This window comes from Crocodylus porosus, unplaced genomic scaffold (assembly GCF_001723895.1).
Source record: "Crocodylus porosus isolate Cpor-Errol unplaced genomic scaffold, CroPor_comp1, whole genome shotgun sequence".
Classification (NCBI taxonomy): Eukaryota; Metazoa; Chordata; order Crocodylia; family Crocodylidae; genus Crocodylus; species Crocodylus porosus.
In genome coordinates this window covers 29,213,093-29,234,430 of record NW_017728951.1, presented here as the reverse complement: position 1 = coordinate 29,234,430, position 21,338 = coordinate 29,213,093, and the positions used below count along the sequence as shown (strand labels likewise).

Below are 21,338 nucleotides of genomic sequence, written 5' to 3'. Positions count from 1 at the left end.
TGGGATACCAGATCATGTTACCCATGTCCTCCTGGTTCCCAAATGAGTGCTCAATTTACTGGTTCACAGTGAGAAACACTAGAAACAAGCAAGTGTCTGTCATAATTTAAGACTTTTTTTCTTTTTTTCCTTCATTTTTTTTTAAAGTCTCATATATTATTTAAGTTTTATGCTGCACCCGTCTCATTATTTACTTTAAAATTTAGGGTGCAAAATTATATCTATTAAATAGTAAAAGCAATATTAAAATACCACTTAGCCCTAATTTTAAGTTCGATCAAATAAAAAGTATATGTATAACATGTTCCCTGGAATTGCCTAGAACACCTTGTATTCTAATACTGCAAAAGGAACAAATGTACAAGTTAACTATCATAGCAGATTACATTTGAAGATAAATTTTAATATTCACATGGATCTATTTCTAAGCAATGGTAACTGAACATCCATTTCAAGGCCAGTTTTGTAGGGTCTGTGTTTGTTCTGTAACATTTTTTTACACTGCCATCTTATGATTAGGGCTGCAGAATTACCCTATGCCACACCAGTGTCAGGTAAAACTGTACCAAAATATAGCAATAATATTTTTTAGTTGAACACTAAAAACAGTACTTATTTCTGCAGATCATTAGTACTACAGAGCATGTCAATGTAAAACCACACCACAGGAGTACTATTTACTGCATTTTAAGAGCAATCAGACAAAACCTTTCAAAACATTAATTTTAAAAAATCCTCAAAATTACTCTGTTCATAGGCATGAATAGATGTAGAACTGCACACAATCTTTACTAATTGCTAATTTCTCAAACATTTAAATATAAAAAACATGCACCACTGAAGTAGAAGATTCATGCCAACATCTGTACTTACGTATTTCTATAGTACAGCTAGACGATTATTTTCAGAGCCAACACATAGACATGGTTTACCTTTAGAATTTTCCTGGCTGCTTTGAGGTTGTGCAGGACATGCTGCTAAAGGTGTAAGATGTGGGTCCACACAAAGTGAGCTGCAGAGGTTTTTTATAATCTTTGAATTGGGGCAGGGAGATCTTGGTGTACACTGCTGAAGTAACTTGGCTATACATAGAGCTGCATAGTTTTGTACCAGTGTATTTTCTTCTTTTTTGACAGCTTCCATCAAAGGTTTTATAACAGGATTTAGTTTTTCTGGCAATTGTTGCAAGCTCACAACAGCACAGGCAGTGAAAGTATGGACTCGCAAATGTAACACTTGCCATTCCTGATTTGTTTCTGTAACAGTCATTTGGACTTGTTGTCGTTTGCTGTCTAACTGTTGTAAAACTTTACTATTCAAAGTAAAGGGAGATGTAACTTCACTGAAAACAGCAGTAACCTAGTTTAAAAAAAGTTAAAGCAAATTACTTACAGCAAAGCAGATCACTTAAAAGCTGCAGTTAGAATAATTCTGGAAATCTCTTAAAGAGCAAATTTACACCAACAAAAAATGGCTTCAAATATTCCCAAACCACTTGTGAATTTGGGCTGAATGTATCAAGTAGTTTAATCTGACCCCTTCTTCCCCCATGACATTTTCAGGCCTATATTTGTAATACCACAATGATTTCCCACTGTGCACTCAACTGTTTTCTTCCATCTGATAGATTTCATGTTTTGAGAGCTTTGTTTTGTGCTTATCTCACCACCAGTTTAACTTCCCTCTGTCCAGGTACTTCCCATTAAATCGTCTATCATTCCACTTCTGTGTACTCAATCCCACATGAACCTTTTCCCTTGCTTTTCAACAGTCTTACTGACAGAACCTCTCACCTCCCTCTTCATCCACCTCGGGGACAGGGACAGTACCAAAAGGATTCTTTCCAACTCCAAAGCCTAACAAAGTACAGCGGAGTTGCATCTTACGCAGGGGTTAGGTTCTAAGGTCAGCGTGTGAGGCAAAAATCATGAATAGTCAAAATTAATTAAACGCTAGAATTACACTAAGCGCAGCGAGATGCTCACACTGTGAGAGGCACGCAGGAACTGAGAATGACTGAGGGAACAGCAGATTCACGTCTCCCATCTCACGCTCACTCTGGGGCATACGCTCATTGAGTGGAATGGTGGACGGAATCACCTGCACTATTTAAATTGTTATTTTTCTTCTTTTTTTTTTGGCCAAGTGCATATAGTTGAATTTGCGTAAGTTAAATGCGCGTATGATGCAACTCCACTGTACTCTTCAGTACCTACCCAATTCCTGTCAGCTTTGCAGCAAAATCCTGTAAGAAGTCACTAAATCTAGCTGAGAACTTTGAATTTCCTTGATCTATGCTACCCTGGGTCCAGCCAGGAACAACCTGCTAAGGAACCTTGATTTCCTGTTCAGTTGGGGGCCAATTTTGGCCATGCATGTTCTGCAGTGAAAAACACAATAGGACAAACAAAAAATACTAACATAAAATGGTAAACAATGAAGAAAGATGTTACAGACTGCCATAAGAAGTGGAATGCTGATGAAGGAAGCTTAAGTACATAAGGGAGGAAGAAGAAATCTATGGTTGGCAGTGCTAAGATTATTATAAAAAGGAAATCCTACAAATATTATAAGCCCCATACTAAACTGAGCTTTTGCTGCATTTATAACAAGTCTGTTCTGAGTTTTGGAAAAGAAAAAAAAAAGGATTATATACTCAGATGACATATTAGAAATAAATGTTAACAGACCCAGATAATTTGTACCAAAAATGATAAAAAATTGGCTAAGCAGATTTCTGTTCTGCTTCTGTTAATTTTTGATAAACCTTGGCATACCAGTTGAAATTTCAGAGGACTGGAAGGACAGGTCTACTCAAGAGCTATCCAACTTCTGGACAGCAGGGCCCACATGAGTTGCCAGTGGCTCTGCCCCCAAACTCTCCCTCACCATGTGTGAAGTCTACCCTTTCCCTGCAGCAAAAGCAGCTCTTCTAACCACATGTTTAACATCCTCCTGTTCTGGCCATGTGCCTGCCTCAGTGTGGGTAGCACCACTCCCACAACGTGAGCAACCTAGCTCCCTCCCCTACCATGCACGCAACAAAGTTACTGTACTACACATGCAGCTTGGGCACCCCAGCCCTGCCCACTGAACTGCTGCATCCCAGAATGGGGGCAAGTAGAAGAGTAGAAGCTGGAGGAGGAGCCTAAACAATCCACCCAGCTGCCACGGCAGGAGCAATGAGGGAAGGGGAAGTGAGGACTAGACAGGAGACCATAGGCCACATGCTAACTTTTTATGAGACCCGCCAGTTAGAACACCTGGTCTACAGTGCAGAGCATTTGACACCTGGCACTGCTTCATGCAGGCTCTCCCCGAATCAGAAATGGCCACACAGCAATGTTAGTTAGTAAAAACTGTTCCGTTTTTGGTTCAAGACGTAGCCCGTGTACAGCAGGCTGTGTTTGAGGGCATCACTCCCTGGCACAAATAACAAAGCTTAAGAGTGTTGATAGTCACAGCCAGTACTCCAAAAGGGCAAGCCAGATGACCCAGGTAAAACAGTTTGATTAGGCTGTAATATACTTACAGTTTTTGTAAGGCATTTGACTTATATTGCACTACACCAATTAAAAATGCATCAATAATATGCTGTCTCAGTACAGCCAAAGTTAAAGCAATAAATCAAGCTGTCTGATAAGTATTAATAGTGAATCTTTGGCAGCAGGGGTATTTTCTATTTCTGCACAACACTGCTGTGCAAATTTCTTAAATGCAGGCTTCTTAATCATTTTATAAAAGTACTAATAAAAATGGAACCAGACAAGTTAAACATCCTTCCCCATAAAGTCTTATTTGTATGTAATATAAGTTTTAGCAACACTAGCTTTCAAGTAAATCAAATCTCATACAATGATTTCAAGAAATTTATCTAAATGGATTTTGATAGTTACTTTTATAGTGGTAATTATATAATTTTAACAAATGAAATACTTTAAACAGAAAAAAGTATTATGCAGGTAGATCCTTTGGTTTGTCCTTTCTAGTTCACAGGACAGAGTAAATGTCTGTTTCATATATATGCCAGAGAAACAGGTAATGTAGTAAAGACCACAATACATGTACAACTTTTGAAAGATAAAAATATTGAAAATATACAGTGTCACACATATTTCAAATTAAGACTAGGAGCTACCTATCAATTCAAATACTCACCAGCTCATTAGCTTGATCTATCGTAAATACACTGCAGTTTACTCTGTTCCCAATGTCAATATGTGCATCAGCTAGTGATGAAATGAACTGTTTACATTCATTTTGCATTCGGGTAAAAGGAACAGCAATTTCATCATAATACAGGTGCTCAGAGAGGACTTCAAGTAAGCGAGGGTGCACAGAAAAGACAATAGTTTTACATTCCTAAAACAAAACATGAAATTTGTATTTAAGTGTACGTACTTGTTGCTTTGGCTCAGTTAAAGTTAAGAAACAAAAGAACTAGAGATTATGGAAAATTTTAAACGGCTCTGATGTAGGTGAACGTGCTGAAAATTGAGGCAGGCAAAAGCAGCAATAATTAATTCTTTACAAAAGTTAATACTCAGTAAACTCTACCCCTCACTGGATTTTACATGGAAGATGACTTATGAAACAATCAAAACAAATTAAGAGATTATGTAGTTATGTAGGAAATGTTTAACTTAAAAAGAAAGCGTTCCTCTGGAATAGATGAACTAAAAATAGAACTTGTAATAAAGTTGTTGAACCACAGCTCTGACAGTTGTCTTTAGCAATTAAAATACTTTAGTTATTCTGTTCCATTGTCACATTTCCTCATTTAGTAACTGTAAATACTGTTTTGGCTTTTCTATTGTTTTTTTCTTACAAATTATTTGAGTAGCAGATGACAGAAACTTTTTAGATTAGCCTGGCAAACCATTGACATTTTTCTAAAAAGAATGTCCTACCTTTTGTAAGGCAGCCCACTCACAGATGACTAAAGCAACACTAATCCGTTGCAAGGCAGACTTGGAATTCAAATGGAAAAGCAGTAACTGGGATAGTGATTCAGCTGGCTTTACTTCTTGAGTAATGGTATTTACGCTTGGCTCACAAATACAACAGCAAAGTGCTCCTAACAATCTTAACCAAAAAAAAAAAAAAAAAAAAATCATTATTGCAATTCATACAAGTTAAATTTCAGCAAAATATTGCTGTATTTAGAATTTGCATAGATTTAAAAAATAATAAGCCACTTTAAACTGTTTTTGTATTTTCAGTCAACTGACTTTGCTGCCATCATCCGTGCTCGCATAACAACATAATCCCTGGTTACAGAATCTTCTGTAATACTGTCTGCACCAGCAATATACTCCTGTATCACTTCCTTGGTCTGGGTTTGATTTTGACGTAGCTTGCCACCTGTTTTTTCCTAGGAAATATACACAGATGTTTATTTAGTAATAAAAATGACCATGTCCATTGCAATTACCAAGTTTAAATGCATTTAAGACAAGTACAGAAAATATGAATGCATATTTCCTAATTAGATTGTTCTGGTTTGGTATTTCTTGCATTCCTACATTGACTGGATTGTAAATAAATCTCTAATCTTGTATCACTTTGAACACAGACTTCTGAAAAGATTTATTGGTCATACTGTAACCTAGAGTCTGGCACTGTGCCCCTGCTGTGTATTGGTCTGGTTGTTTGGATTAAGACCCTCTGTCTGAATATGTCATCAGAACAAAACAGAAAGAAACACCTTATGATCTTCTCAGCAAGAAAAGTAATCCTGTTAAAACTGACTCAATTCTGCAAAAAAAGAATTTGAGGAAATAATACTATAGCTAATGCTGGTAAGACAAAAGCATGGCAAAACAAAACTAGGAGCTTATTAAAAACTACAGAAGGTTCACAAGTAATATCCACCAATAAAGTACATTTACTGGCAAGAAAATTGAACTATTTGCCATAGTTTCTCAACCTGTGGTATGTGTACCTCTGGGGGTATGCGAGACATGCAGAGGATACACGCATACCACAACACTCTCTCTCACCCTCTTTTCCTCTCAAAACCATGGCAAAAAATTTGTTGCGCTGCATACTGTGCGATGCTTTAAACTGTCCAGTAATAATTTGGTTTGCTGCGCTTTGCGTGGCACTGGGTTCAGTCCTCCTAGCTTTGGCCTACATCACCCCTAGCCCAGGTACATACTTGAGTTGTGCACCCCTGGTACAAAAAGGTAGGGACCAGATCAGACATCTGTCATATCACGGCCTTATATACACAGCCCTTCTATCAACATACAGTTTCACAGATGGCACGCATTAGTCTGTAAATATAAAATCCCCTGGAAAATTGAGTGTTGGGGTACTTATTAAAATTTTAATAAGTTAGGGGGTACTTGCTACTTAAAAGGTTGAGAAACACTGTTTTATGCGCTGATGCGCTTTGATAAGTTTTGTAACCAAGCAGCATATGTATTAAATGGTTTAGAGTGAAATACTGCCACTATATCAGAGGTGGGCAATTATTTGGGCCTGTGGGCTACATAGAGAGTTTTGCTGAGCTGTCACAGGCTAGGTCAGTACATCCCCCCTCACAACTCGCTGAAACTCCCTATGTAGGAAGGGGCTCCAGGATGGAAGAGAGCAGTGTTTGGGAATGGTATGGGCAACCAAGGGTCAGAGGGCAGAGCCACAATCCATTGCCCACATGCCCTTGTGATGGGTGCAGGTTCCATGGGCAAACGTGTGCAGGGAGGCTGACTGCAGTTCTGCCCCAGCCTCAGCTTCATATGGTCACTGCCCTAAGACCACAAGGTCTCCTTGGCCCTGCCTGCCTGTCTTGCTTCAAGACACAGCTCCCTCCCAGTTCGCAGCCCTATTCCAAATGCATGGTGAAACACCATGCCTGCATGGGTCCTGCCCCCAGCAATGGATACAGGGTGGACGGGCCAGGGTGCCTGGGCAGCAGGGCTGGGTCCAGCACTGGTAGCTGGAAGGAGCTGTGCTGTGGCTGCTGGGAAATAACATCTGGCTCCACAACCTGAGCTGTCCCTTGCACCTGGGCCAGGTGGGACAAAAGGAGCCACTGTGGGCTAGACAAAATCCTTTGAATTCAGCCTGCAGGCCACATTTTGCCTACCCTGCATTATATGCAATCTATTCATGGAGTAAATGAAGGTTTTAAATAAAAGCCTATTACATAATTTGACAGATGTCAGTTATCTCTTATCTAGCAATGAAAAAAAGTAGACTAATATCCATATTTTTAGATTCAAAATATCCCCCAAAACAGCTGCCATTTTAAGTGCTTTGTATGGGATCAGATTTTGCCATTCAGGCACTGGTCAAAAAAAACTAATGAAGAAATACACCATTGTAAGTAGAAATTTCACTCCCATGAACAACTCAATATATAAATAATAGCTTTTGCCTTCTCTGTGGACTGCTATGGGTATCCATTAGTTCCAACAGCTTCAAAGTCTGTACCACAGGTGTGTGGTGATAACAGCATTTCTCCTCCTTTTTGCGAGAGGCCAGTTACTATTATGTGTCACAGCACCATAATAATGATCAATTTATTTGATTCCACAAAAAATGTTTTTGCAAACATATCTCCTTTTACCTTTGATCTTGCTTTTACTTCTAACAACATATTTAAATCAATAGGTAAGTGAGAAGGTTGCATCATTAAGCAGAGCCAAGCTCCCATCCAGGGGCAAGCAGCTGCTACCAAATATTGTATCGGTGCTTTGTTTAACAGTTCCAGCCACACCTGGAAGGGGGGAAAATGCACATATTAGTATAAAGAAGAGATATATTGTGTTATTTATCTAATTTTTTGACAAAAATGATCTTTAATATCTAAGAAATCTGGCAGGTACTGTGCTCCTGCAGCAACATAAAGTAAATTACAAAACAGCAAGCTTAAGCAGGTCATACAGCTACAACAGAGCATGGGTATAGATGGTAAGTTTTAACAAACATAGCATGGTAATACATTAAAAAATAAATACCTTATGAATAAGGTCAAGAATCTCTTGGTTGCTTTCCAAAATACAGAACTGAAAAATGTGTCTCAACATATCTTGCAGAATTGGAGTCAGCCAGGTTGAAGAACTCTGAAGACAGGCATGCAATGGAGTATGAGAAAACTTCAACATATGATGTAGTTTAAACATACATTATTTTAGGTTCTTCTATTATGGAATATTATAGCAGAAATAAGCTACAAACATTTTCTGTAAGTATTTGAGTCCTAAACGGACTCGCAAATCATCACTTACATCTACATGTTAACAGTTAAGTGGTACTGCAAGTTCTTACCTGGTCTTGGGTGGATAATAGTGTGAATAAAGTTTCCAATGCTGCCTTTCGAACAGATGATATGGTGTGATGCAAGAATGGCCATACACGTGGGACCAAAACTGTAAGCGACTGCTGGATACTGGTAAATAGCATGGACACAGAGGCAGCAGGGAAAAAGATACACACACAAGTCAGTCAATTGTACCTGAAGGAGCCAGAGCAACCACCCATATAAATACAATAGGACCTCACTATTTATTAACTGGCAAATTTAGTTTATGCAAATTGAACACATGGTATTTTAAAACCAAGCAAAGGTGCAACTCAAAATAAACTGTTGTCCCTTCTTGTTGGTTTTTAGCAGTTTATTTTGAGTTGCACCTTTGCTTGGTTTTAAAATACCATGTGTTCAATTTGCATAAACTAAATTTGCCAGTTAATAAATAGTGAGGTCCTATTGTATTTATATGGGTGGTTGCTCTGGCTCCTTCAACACAAGTATGCTCGCTCCATCTCTAATCATTTACCCAGAAATAAGCAAACATCACTGTAAAAGTCAGCCTCTGTGTTTTAATTTTTGTGAAGTTAGGAGTAGAACCTGAAACTATTACTTAGCTATATGAATTCCCAAACAAAATAAGAGTTCTTAAATATCAACTGATCTAATCACCAATATATGGCATAATGGGCGGTGTTAATGACAGTTGCAGCCTTAACTTGGAGTTTGAGATTCAGCACTGGCCTTAATTATTGGAAAATAAGTGTTATGAATAATAGTACAGGTCAGGAACAAGGATAACATTTGCAAAGGGGCTACTTATCTCAACATATAAATTATGACAACCATCTCTATATGAATTTTTGACAAAAAGATACATTGACTTTTAAAGAAGTCATTCCATAATTTAAAGTTTTGTTTCCTTTAGAAGAATACTAGATAGTCTCCAGTGAAAGCCCCCAGGAAGATTTTTTCTTAATTTTCCCACTGTCAAAAATTACTGGATTCCTTGGCTATTATGAATTTAACCTTTTAAAAGGAAACAGTAAATTACTGTGATGAAGTCACATAAAGAAAAGCTTCCACTTCAAATTAAAAAAAAAAACCAAAACTTTATTAATAAAGCTCTGATTAATTTGAAACATTTCACTAATGCTTTAATAGGCAGTAACCACAATTTTACATGTCATTTTTTGGTTCTGTGAATGAAAAGCAGGCACATGTGGTTGTGGGATGGAAAGAAACAGAAATGGAGAAAGAAAATGCTGAAAAAGGAGGGAGACAGCAAACCAAGACAAGAAGGGCTAGAAATGTAGACGGTAGAAGCAGAGAGGATTGTTTTTGTAGAAATTATATTCAATTTAATTTCCCAAAATACCCACAGTTGATCCTTTCACTAATTACATTTTTTCCACAGACAAGCTTCTCTTAAAAGCAGTCAGTCTTTACCACTAAACTGTTCTCTAGTAGATGAAAAAAGTTGATTGTTACTGTTCTGCCAAATGACATGAAGCATCACGAGTGGGAATGATGAGACATTTTTTTCTTATGTTTGACCCTTTCTTTTTGCAACAGCTACAGTTGTAACAACATTTAATCAAGCAGGCAAAAAAAAAGACAGAAGGACTGGGGAGAAAGGGGTACATTTACCAATATCCTTTGGGCCGAGGGTCAGCAGCTTACAACCAGCATGCCAAATCCAGCCCACGGAGCTTCTGGATCTGTTCTGCAGAACCAGAGAACTTTGCCTCTGCCCATGCCTGTGCTAAGGTTGAGCAAAGAGCTGAACTGTAGCCAGAAGGCTGGAAGCTGTGCCTGCATTGCTCCTGCTCCCCCTGAGCAGCAGCTCAGGCAGAACTTCCAGCCAACAAGGAACTGTACCAGGGCTGGGCTGCTTCCAGCTGTAGTTGCGCTGCAGCCAGGGGGCGGGGAGAAGCAGTGGCAGTAATGCAAATGCAGCTTTCAGCAGTCCAGCTGCAGCTCAGTTCTCTACTGGCTAGAAGCTGTGCTCACATTCCATCTGGTGAGCGCAAGGATGGGTGGGGAATCTGGGAGAAGCAATGGCACTGCCTACCGCCTAGCCCCAGCACAGGTGCAGGAAAACCTTTTGCTCTGGATGCACAGCTAAAGTCACCTGGCCTACTCTACGTGGTCCTAGTCAGCAGCTTACAAAAGGCTACCAGCCCATGCCCTAGGCCAGAGGTTCCCAAACTTTTTCTTACTGCACACCCCCTTCCAGATTTACTAGCTGCCCACATATCCCTACTACTTTACATTTTATATTTTAACCCCTAAAATATAATGAAAATTAAATCTGCCATTACACAGTTTCTCCCACATACACTGCCCAGAGATGTCTTGTGCACATCTGGACTCAGTTCTACTCCCCATGTCACGCTGCCCTGCAACCTAGGGCAGGGGCAGGCAGCAAAAGCTGGAGAAAGAAAGGAGAGCCCAGAACCCCCAGCAGCAACACAGGGAGCAGCAGCCAGGAGTCACAACTTAACCCCTCATGGGCCTGTGTCCCAGAGGCTGCCAGTTAGACCACCCAGTAGCAGTCCATACATGTCTTTAATTCTCCCGTTAGAGCCAGCAGGTTTGATCAACATTAAGACGGCATGATTACGAATTCTACTGCAGAACTGCAGTTTCACAAGTAGTATCTTTTCAAGCTTTAAAACCCATCTTACATAGACAATACATTTTGAGGTTACACCTACTTTGAATGCCTTCAAGACACATTTGGATGCTTATCTTGCTAGGATCCTATGATACCTGCCGACTTCCTGCCCCTGGGGCAGGGGGCTAGACTCAGTGATCCTCTGGGGTCCCTTCTAGCCCAAATGTCTATGAAATCTATGAAATTACCTGCATTTTCGGACTTCAGGATAAGTTAGAAGGGAGGAGAGAAGTGTCATGATACTGTTTGTGGAAGCTGTTAGATCATCCAACTCCAGAAGAGCATCCCATAATGTATTAAGAATAAAAGGCACCTAAGGAGAATAAGCAAAGGGGCAGAATTTACAAGTAAAAATAAAGTCACACAATTAGAAAGCGTGCACCACACTATCAATGTTGCTCTTCTATTCAGATCCATAGTAAAAAATGCTGACAAAACCCACATCCCATTTACCTTTTGTGACTGAAGGTGAACAAGGCTTTCTACTACTGGTACCAAGGATGCTGCAGCAACAGCTCGGACATCATCATCTAAGTCTTGGAGACCGTCAATTATTGCAGGCAAAACTTTAGGCAATAAGCTATTTATCAAATCCTGCAAAAAGAAAATAAAATATTTTAGACAAAAAATACGGAAGCATTCAAAATTGACCACCTTCTCAATGTCTATTTTTTTTAACCAATTTGGTTGTGTAAACAAGAGGAAGGCAGACCTAGGAATAGTCTAAATTTAAAAAGGAGCTACCACTCCTGGAAAAAGATGACATTAACTCCTTATAAAAGGAGTTAATCTTACCTGCATTTGATTTTGCTCATAGCAAAGTCTGCCATTCCTCATGTTTTTCTACAATTACTCCTTACTACCTCCACTATTCTGGAGTGCTAAAAATTCTCAGTTCTGCTTTATGAAAGGTAAAAAGAGAGAGTAAGTCTGGAACAGGAGAGTCAAACTCATCTGGCGTCGCAGGCTGGATAAGTGGCATGGAGCCAGTCCACAGGCTGGATCAGGCCCATGACCTGACACCCCCTCCCTCCATCCATATATCGAACCTGCCCAGGCCCACCCGGGAACCAGAACCAACAGGCAGCACACACCCTTGGGGTCCACACATGGGATTAGGTCAATGGGCAGTAAGTTATGGGGCTTCATGGTCCTAGAGATTCCACCACCAAAATGTATTTAATAGGTCACATATCTTAGACATAGGTTTCTACAAGGCAAGTTCACATACCACCTTGTAAAGATCTTGTAGTGCTGAAATGTCTACACAGCAAAAACAAGTGCAATTATAGCTCAGGTAAGCATGCCTATAATTGCTTTAATTTAGCTGCTACAAGTAGCAATAGTACAGAAGGCATGGCAGCATGGGCTTCAGAGTGGACTAACAATCCAAGAACATGCCCAGTGTGTTCAGGCAGTGTGTCACTATGTCTTCAGTACAACTGCTTTCCATGCCAGCTAGAGCATGCTTCTCTGTCCTACAACCACACCTTCATCTTCTGTGCAGTCTTAACTATACTGACTTTGAACAGGAAAAAAGCCCCAAAATAAATGATTACCTGACGGACTGCCAAAGCATATTTTATTCCTAGAAGGCCACCGTGTCTAACTTCCCACTGCTCCTGCGTGAGCAACTTCAGAAGAACATCCACGGTTTTATGAACTCCAGTCTCATTCATATGCTTCAATACCACTCCCAAAGTCTGAGCACAGGTCTCGCGTACTGGTGCTACAACCTAGGATATAGCAAATGATCAACACAGATATTTCTGTATGAAGTTTACCATGGAAATAGATTTAGCAGTCTACGTTTTGACACTTACTTCATCTGAAACAAAGTCTCCAAACCTGTCTAATGCAAAGACGCAAAGAAGTCTAATAACCAAGTCTTCCAACCACTCCTGATGTTGTTGAGCCATCTGTTCAATAAATAATTTAAAAAAATGAAAGAGAAAAAGTTAAACAGATTACATTCATTCATAAAAATACTACTCAATTTTTAATGTAAATTCATAGCGGGTAACGTACAATTTAAATATTTATTATGACTGGATTAAAAAAAAAAAATCTAAACAGTTGACAATGAAATTCACATATTGTAGGGAGATTCAAAGTACTCAGCATTCAATAATTCTGTACAGGCAGTTAGCTCTACCTGTAATCTATGCAGAGGTTCTCCTGCGCACACAAACAAAAGTATGATGCATGTCACAGAAGATAAGTTACTGTGCTTCCAATAAAAGCAATGGATATAAGGAGCAATCTTGGATCCTGGTTCTAGGTTGGAGCTTGCCTGTCTAGCCCCTCCACAAATTATCTCATACAATTTGATCACTCATGCTGCTGACAGACATTCACTTGAACCTGTGTTTGGATCTTACCAGAGATCCCAACAATTGCGCTTCCTGCCATACCACATATGTGCTTGACACCTGTGGCCTAGAGATTCTACCTACAAATTTATTTAATTTTATTTTAAAAACCTGTAAAGATGTAGTTAAAAACAAAATTTAGAATACCAGCTCTCAGTTGCTTTTTGTTGCTTCTACTTTGTGTCATAACTTGATGCCCAAAAGTAATTTATTTTTAATGGTATGGCAGAAGGCATGATTGTTGGGATGACTGGTCAGATTCCGTCACATCTTTATGCGAAAGTCTGGCAGCAGCATACAAGATCATACAGATAATATATGGGAGGGGCTAGCTATATAGGCAAACCCCACCTCCAAATTTACTAATGGCAGGATGCATGTTTTGGACTCTAATCCCCGAACCTAAACATTGCCAGAGCAGGGGGAGCCTGGGATCAGGAATAAATCAAAAGTTGGGTATACACAATCAGCTGATTGTCAGTTGGGGCTGGGGACCAAACCAGGGTCTGGAACCGACCCCAGTCAGGTCTCTGGCCTGAGCCAACAATCAGCTTACTGTCAAAACCCCAGTGGGGTGGCATGCACAGTTTTTAACCATCCCAGGGTGCAGACAGATGTGATTGTTTTTGCCCAATCTGGCCACAGAAAAGAGTCTATAGCTGTGACCAAACACAAAGGCACAGCTGCAGACAGCTTAAAAAACGGCTGACCAGGTAAAAGTCTGACACCCCGCACAGCATGAGATCTCAGACAGATGTTTCAAAATGTAGCATCTTCTGTAACTTGCATCTGTGCTACCTCCAGCCTGTTGCTGTTTTCAGAATGGGAGGAGAGAAAGGGAACAGAGGGAGTTCAGCTTGGGGGATTTTCAGTCACCCCTGGAAGATGGGGCAAGAGTACTGGAGCTCCCCCCACCTGAGGTGCAGGAGCTTCAATTCAACCACCCCACTCTTCAGCACCAACTGGGGAGCCCCAAAAATGAGCTCCCTCCACTGCCTTTCCCCCCCTCCCATTCTGAAAACAGCCAGCACTGGTAGAGCACCCCAGCCACTGCTATGGGAACCTGGTCCCAGGCTCCCAGCCCCAGTTAGATTTCCCTCCCCACTGGAAGCAACAGTGAACTTCTGTTTGGTCTGGGATAACCTTGTAACTCAGAACACTTTGCTGAAAAGGTTATGAGACACAGCTGGGAGCTGCGCTTGTCTCCACCCCCACTCCACAGGGTTCCCAGGATTGGGCTCCCCAGCCTCAGATCTGCCTCTGGGTGTCAGGTGATGGTCCAGATTCCAGGGACTGGTTTTGGCCCAGCCCACTTGGGTAGGTGACAGCTGTGTCCTGGACTCTGGGACTGCCCCATGCTGGATCATTTTAATCATTTCAATTATATTTTTTTATCATTCAATTAAGCAATTAGCACCTTACACCTTGAACACCCTCCCACAGTCCTAAAAATGCCAGTAAATAGATTTTCAGTATTGCCAAGAGAAGGGAAGAGAAGTTCTGCAGTTTACAAAAGATACCTTTTCTCCCTCTCACGTTTAAATATCGGTTAGTTTCATTCCATTGCTTAATTTTCATGTCAAGAAGCTGGTTAACATCTGCCATACACTTATATTTTACCTCTTCTAATGTACTGTCTCCTATTTTACCACCACTTTTCCCATGTGCTTTAAGTATTTCCCTCAGCCCAGTGCCTGCACCATGCCGAACCTAAAAAAAAAAAGTGAAAGGGGGGAGGGATGGGGGAGGGAAAAAAAAAAAAAAAAAAAAAAAAGTTAGTTCCTAAATCATTAGGAACAGAAATTTACACAAATACTATGATGTCAATTAAATTAAATTACAGCAAATCAATCCATCAGAAGGTAGTTAAAAATCTGATTTTTTTTTTTTCTTTTCGAGTACAAAGATTTTGAATGCTGCAGACGTGGTGTTATTTTAAGGTAAGGTTTGTACATATGCACAAACTACATATGGGCAGGAGTAACTGGAGACAAGCCTGCAGCATTTCTGCAAAGTTTGATAATAGAGGAAGACATTAAGACAAACATAAACACTTCTACATCACAGGAATGGGAGAGTACTCTTAGAGAAAGGTATTTCAACAAGTTTTCTTATACCAAAATGTTTTTCCTTATACTGAATGGATACTTAGAACAAAATCTTTAACCATATGGTAGACGAAATCTTTCTACCTGTATTAAGGGTGGGCAATAGAAAGCACTAAGGAACCTCAAAATTAGTTACTTACCCGTAATTCTGTTTATTTTCAAACAACATAACTAAGAGTGACTCCTATCTTCTTACTAATACAAGATTGATTTTCTCTCCGCAACCAAAAAAAAAACAAAAAACCAGTGGCAATTTAGATTTAGAATCTCTCAGCAGACTAAGCCTTCTCATTCAATTTCCAAGTACTAAGAAATACAGGCAGTGACTTTATTAATGACAACTAAAAATAAAGGCAAACCAGTGAGTTTTCAACATAACCACCAAAACTAAAATAATCCAAGTCTTGAAAATAACACACAACACCAAATCACAGCTGCAACCTCTGCAGTGATGATAGAAGGGTGAAATTACAGAAAATATGGCAACATTATAACACACGGATTGGTAACATTTGGCCTGCAAAACTGGAGGGCTTTACCTATGCCCATGCTAGGGCTGGGCAGCCACCAGGTGTATCTTCAGTTTTGTACTTTTCCTGGCTCCAGACTAACACGGGCTGGGTGTTGTGACATGTCAGCAACAGGTGACTTTGCCACCACTTCTCCCAGCCCATTAGTCCCCAGCTACATTGCAGATATAGCTTCCAGCCAGTGAAGACCTATACTGGGATCAGGTATCTGCAAGCTGCATTCACATAGCTGCAACTCTCCCCACTTCACTCCCTGCTGACACCCTCCTAGGCTCTGGCCAGTGCACAACTTTCAGCCAGTGGGGAGCTGCGCAGCTTCCACCTGCACATGTACCACAGTCAGAAGGGAGGGAAGAATTGAGAAGTGGCAGCAACACAGACGCAGCTTGCGGATACCTGGCCTTGGGGTACAAGGGACTGACAGAAGCAGCACTGATGTGGGTGCACCTCCTATTTACCTGGCCTTGGTGTAAGGAAAGCCACCCAGGCTGCACTGGACCAGAGCCAGGTTATTCCAAACAACCTTTTACAAGCCAGAGTTAAGTCCCTACCACAAAAGGAACAAGAAAGTAAGAAGTGATTTTTCCCGTACCTCATGGGATGCCCAATTCTGATGAGCAAAGACATTTAAGGTGGGTCTAGTGGCTTTCACAAGTTATCCCATATCTCTGTGGTGGGTGCTCAACCTTTTGCTGCAGCACACCAGATGTGGCATGTGGCCAGTCTGCAGACCAGATAGGGCCACAAGGACCAGGACCACCTTCCTTGGCCCCATGCTCCCAACTAGATCAGGACCCTGCATTGCATCCATCCACGCTGGGACCCATGCTGTCTTCAGCCAGCCCCTGTATGCCTGGACCAGGCCCTGGGCCACCTCTGCACACTAAGCTAACAGAGCACAATCTGGCTCACAGGGTTGATGGCAGGGGAGCAGCAATTGCTGCTACCAGTGCCCCACCATCACATTTTCAGACATATGAGGAATCCCTACAGAGCAGATGGCGTGGCTCTGTGGGCCAAGCATCTCTGACATAAAATTATCAAGTTAACTTAACATTGGGTGCTCCCTCTGAAATTTGTCTAAAACAGATGACTCAATACCCACAACTAGAGAAATACCTTCCCAAAACTAAAATAAGTACTGGCACTTCAAATAGAGGAAGAAATCCAGGGTTGCTCAGAAAGCGGTGACAAACCGATTGCCTCATCTCTATATTATGATCCATGATGTGATCGTGGGCCAATTCACAAGCAACCTTACAAGAAATGGCACAAAATTTCCTGTCCAGTTTCGTTATGTAACGTGCCAGAGTGTTGAGTAAGTAGTAAAATGCCTAATGCTCTTCAGAGATTGGAATCAGCAAGAAACCTGGCATGAGTTGAGAACATGTTTATATCACTCCTGCAATGCTCCCAAGAGCTCTGCCAAGAAGCACACACAATACAAACCTGTTCCTGCTACACAAATGCCAAACCTGGAAATGAGGAAGCAAAGCCACCATGAGCATCCTGATGTCACCTCTCAAGCAGCAGACCTGAGACATATCTTTTGAATGGTGGTAGAGAACATGCTCATGGCAGCTGTACTACCTCCTTCCTGGGCTTGGTATACATGAAGAAGTCTTAGATTTAAGCTTAATATGCTTCTTACCAATGCTCCCAGGAACTCTACAAAAGTATAAACATACCCAGTGCCCCCAGGGTTATGCAGTATGGAATATGCAGTATGGAAACTCCAAGGAGTTTGTGGTTTCTATTCCAACTTTCCATTAGGATAGTGATATTGGATGAGAATGCATTTATTTCTGTTCTTTCTGACACCTGATGGAACAGGTTAAAATCAGGAAGTAGAAGGTTTCACAGAAGTTGGAGGGATAAAAGACAGAAGGTTTGTAGCTGCCTTGCATGTGGTCAAAAACTGAATTCATTTTTAGAACCATTTACAAAGAACAGATAAAAACACATGCATTCATCTGAACAAGTAGCACTATACTTAATTCCATCACAACTAAAGTATCATCGATGCTAGGTCCTGCCTCCACCCTTCCATTAGCCAGAAACTATATACTATAACTATATGAAAATCTTATTTGTCCATATAGTTCAGATTCCAGCCAATTTAATGGGGGAGTCTTACTGCTCATAGTTGTATCTGACCAGGCTGAACTGTGATGCAGGAATTTAATGGGTTGCAGGGGTGATAAAAGATAGAAATTGAGACAAACATAACAGAAAATAAGAGTCCTGCTCAACAAGATAGTACTCTAAGTATTACCATGATGGCTTTTATTGTTCCCGCAAAAGACGATGAAACCAATGGAAACACAAATGCCTCAAAAAAGCAACTTACTCCAGCTGTAACTATATATCAGTTTTCCAACAAGATTACAAAATTAACGAGCTGTACTTGAGAGCAAAGATAATAGAGAAGTCAATCTGGACACAGTGCAACCTAAACATTTTCTGACATAAGAGGTTACATGGTGCATGCATATCTTGAATACTATATACAGTTCTGCTGCTCACATTTAAAACAAGCAAACCAAAACACCACCACGTAGTATAACTAGAAGAGGTACCTAGAAGAGCAAAATGATCAAGGCTATAGTGCAGCTGCTGTACTACAACTCTTCAGCTTGGAAAATAGAAGAGCAAGAAAGGGGTGGGAGGAGCGGAAATTTCATATTTCATAGACATTTGGGCTGAAAGAGACCCTGGAGGATCACTGAGTCCAGCCCCCTTGCCCCAGGGCAGGAAGTCAGCAGGGATCATAGGATCCCAGCAAGATAAACATCCAAATGCGTCTTGAAAGCGTTCAAAGTGGGTGCTTGAATTGCCTCCAGTGGCAGCCTAATTCAAACCTTGGGGGCTCAGATAGTGAAGAAGTTCTTTCTTATGTCCGGCTTGAATCAGTCGCAGCAGAGTTTGTGACCGTTTGATCTCGTCATTCCTTGGGGTGCTCTGGTGAACAGACATTCCCCCAGATCCTGATAAGTACCCCGATAAATTTGTAGGTGGCCACCAAATCACTCCTGAGCCTGCGCTTAGCCATGGGACTCTTCAGCCTGGAACTCAGCCTTTCATCATAAAGTCTGTTTTCCTGACCTCTGATCATGCGTGTAGCTCTCCTCTGCCCCCTCTCAAGCTTCTCCACATCCTTTTTGAATTGCAGAGTCCAAAACTGGACACAGTATTCCAGCTGCAGCCTCACCAAGGCCAAGTACAACAGGAGAATGACGTCCCGGGATTTGCTTGAGAAGCATCTATGGATGCAAGCCAGTGTTTTGCTAGCTTTACTAACCACAGCATCACATTGAAGGCTCATGTTCATCTTGTAGTCAATCATGAACCCCAAGCCCCTTTCATCTGTAATGCTAACCAACTTAGCACTGCTGAGCCTATAAGCATACTGCAGGTTTTTCCTCCCAAGGTGGAGAACCTTGCATTTTTCAGTGTTGAACACCATTAGGTTCTCATCCGCCCATTTTATGAGCCTGTCAAGATCCACCTGGCTCACCCTCCTGTCCTCAGGTGTGGATGCTTTACCTCAGAGTTTGTTGTTGTCGGCAAACTTGGCCAGTCTACTTCTGACACATCATTGGTGAACATGTTAAATAGTATAGGCCCTAGGACAGAGCCTTGTGGGACCCCACTGGTCACAGTGCACCAAGACTATTGGCTCCCATCGACCACCACCCTCTGGGTCCTACCGCAGAGCCAATTCCCCAGCCAGCAGATCGTGGTGAGGTTGATGCCGCAGTTAGCCAGTTTAGTCAAAAGGTGACCGTGGGATACCAGATAAAAGGCTTTTTTAAAGTCAAGGTATACAACGTCGATCTCTTCCCCCTTGTCCAGGCGATGTCACCTGGCCATAAAAGGAAATGAGATTGCTGGGTATCCCTCAGGATATTGCCTTCAGCAAGTCTGTTAAGAATGGCCTCTTTGATAATCTTTTCCAAGACCTTCCCCAGAATAAAGGTCAGGCTGTTGGGCCTGTAGTTTGCTAGACCTACTTTCCTCCCTTTCTTAAAGATAGGCATGACATTGGCCTTCTTCCAATCATTGGGCACTTCACCAGAGCACCAAGAGCTCTCAAAGATCTGTGCCAGGGGCTGAGCTATGATGCTTGCCAGCTCTCTGAGTACCCTTGGGTGTAACCTAATATGACAGGCATTTATAAAATTCTGGAAGTTGTAGATAAAGTGAATAGGGAATCGTTAAATCACAAAAGTACCAGAATACAAGAACAAGATGACACCCACCGAAATTAGCCGGAGATGGATTTAAAACAAGGAAGAAGTTCATACTTCTATTTTTTTCCCTCCAAACAGTGCATAATTAATTTGTGTAACTCACTGCATAGGAGGTGGTAGAGACCAACAGTACAGCCAGGTTCACAAAGGGATTAAACAAATTAATGAAGGATAGATCAGGTTGGAGCTATCAAATACAACCAGAGTTGTCAAAACTCAAAGATTTTTTTTTTTTTTGGTTAACCGAAAAACATTTTTACTGACATGTTTTACATGATATAAAATATAACCCTTCTGCCAGGCCCAAACAGCAATGGCAAGGGCAGGTTTCAAATTTAGGGGTTTAAGACCAACTTTCTAAATCTAATGAGACCCACCCAGAAACCTGGAAAAATAAGTTTTAACTCTGTATTCTAAAATGAACAAACTTTCCCATTCATACATGGCATTCAACTAAAACTGGGTTTATTAGAAGGGAAAAAGGGATAAACATACAGCCTTATAGAAAACCTTAACCACTGCCCATTAACTGTTTGGGTTTTACTTACAGTCAGTCATTACCAAACTAACCCAGGGAACTATCACCTAGCCCAACCTACTGGGGAGGGAGACTCATCCAGGGCTGCTCTCTGGGGGGATCTAGCACCTACACCACCCAAAAGTGACCCCCAAACAGCAAGACCCAGACCCATAAACAAACCTTCCATTGCACAGACCTTCACCTGCCACCTCTCCCTCTGAACCCTGCAACTCTGTCTTAGCCACACCAGCCCCTCTACATCCCATCCAGCTCCTCAGACTGCCCATGGGCTGCACTGCCCATGGGCTGCACTGCCCTGACTACCTGCGAGGCAAGCAGCCATTATAAGCATGTGAAGGCCAACAGGATGCAGCTGTAGCACGAGGAAATTGTGCAGGGAGTGGAAAAGGAGGTTCCCATGGGCTACAAAGCTCTGATGGAGGGCACTGAACCCTCCAGAGGCACTGAGCTGCACTCCTGCTCAAACACAAGGTGGCACTTATCCGCTTTGTTGTATTTGTATCCAACCTCATGGTTTCTTAAATTATTAAACAGGGATCTGGATTTTCCATTTCCTGGAGAAAAACCTGGATTTTTCCCTTTGAAGTGGGAAACTGT

General features: G+C 41.3%; 1 protein-coding gene across 1 annotated transcript in view; it reads right to left on the bottom strand.

The window, feature by feature from the left end:
• Positions 1-21,338, bottom strand: part of BTAF1 (B-TFIID TATA-box binding protein associated factor 1) — a 95,977-nt gene that overhangs the window by 41,225 nt on the left and 33,414 nt on the right. The window contains exons 8-19 of the mRNA XM_019555514.1: positions 14,930-15,019; positions 12,761-12,856; positions 12,497-12,673; positions 11,391-11,531; positions 11,126-11,250; positions 8,278-8,398; positions 7,968-8,072; positions 7,577-7,726; positions 5,232-5,374; positions 4,911-5,085; positions 4,159-4,362; positions 933-1,359 (exon numbers count right to left, since the gene is read on the bottom strand). Coding sequence (XP_019411059.1) covers positions 933-1,359; positions 4,159-4,362; positions 4,911-5,085; positions 5,232-5,374; positions 7,577-7,726; positions 7,968-8,072; positions 8,278-8,398; positions 11,126-11,250; positions 11,391-11,531; positions 12,497-12,673; positions 12,761-12,856; positions 14,930-15,019 — 1,954 coding nt within the window. The remainder of the gene's footprint in view (positions 1-932; positions 1,360-4,158; positions 4,363-4,910; positions 5,086-5,231; positions 5,375-7,576; positions 7,727-7,967; positions 8,073-8,277; positions 8,399-11,125; positions 11,251-11,390; positions 11,532-12,496; positions 12,674-12,760; positions 12,857-14,929; positions 15,020-21,338) is intronic.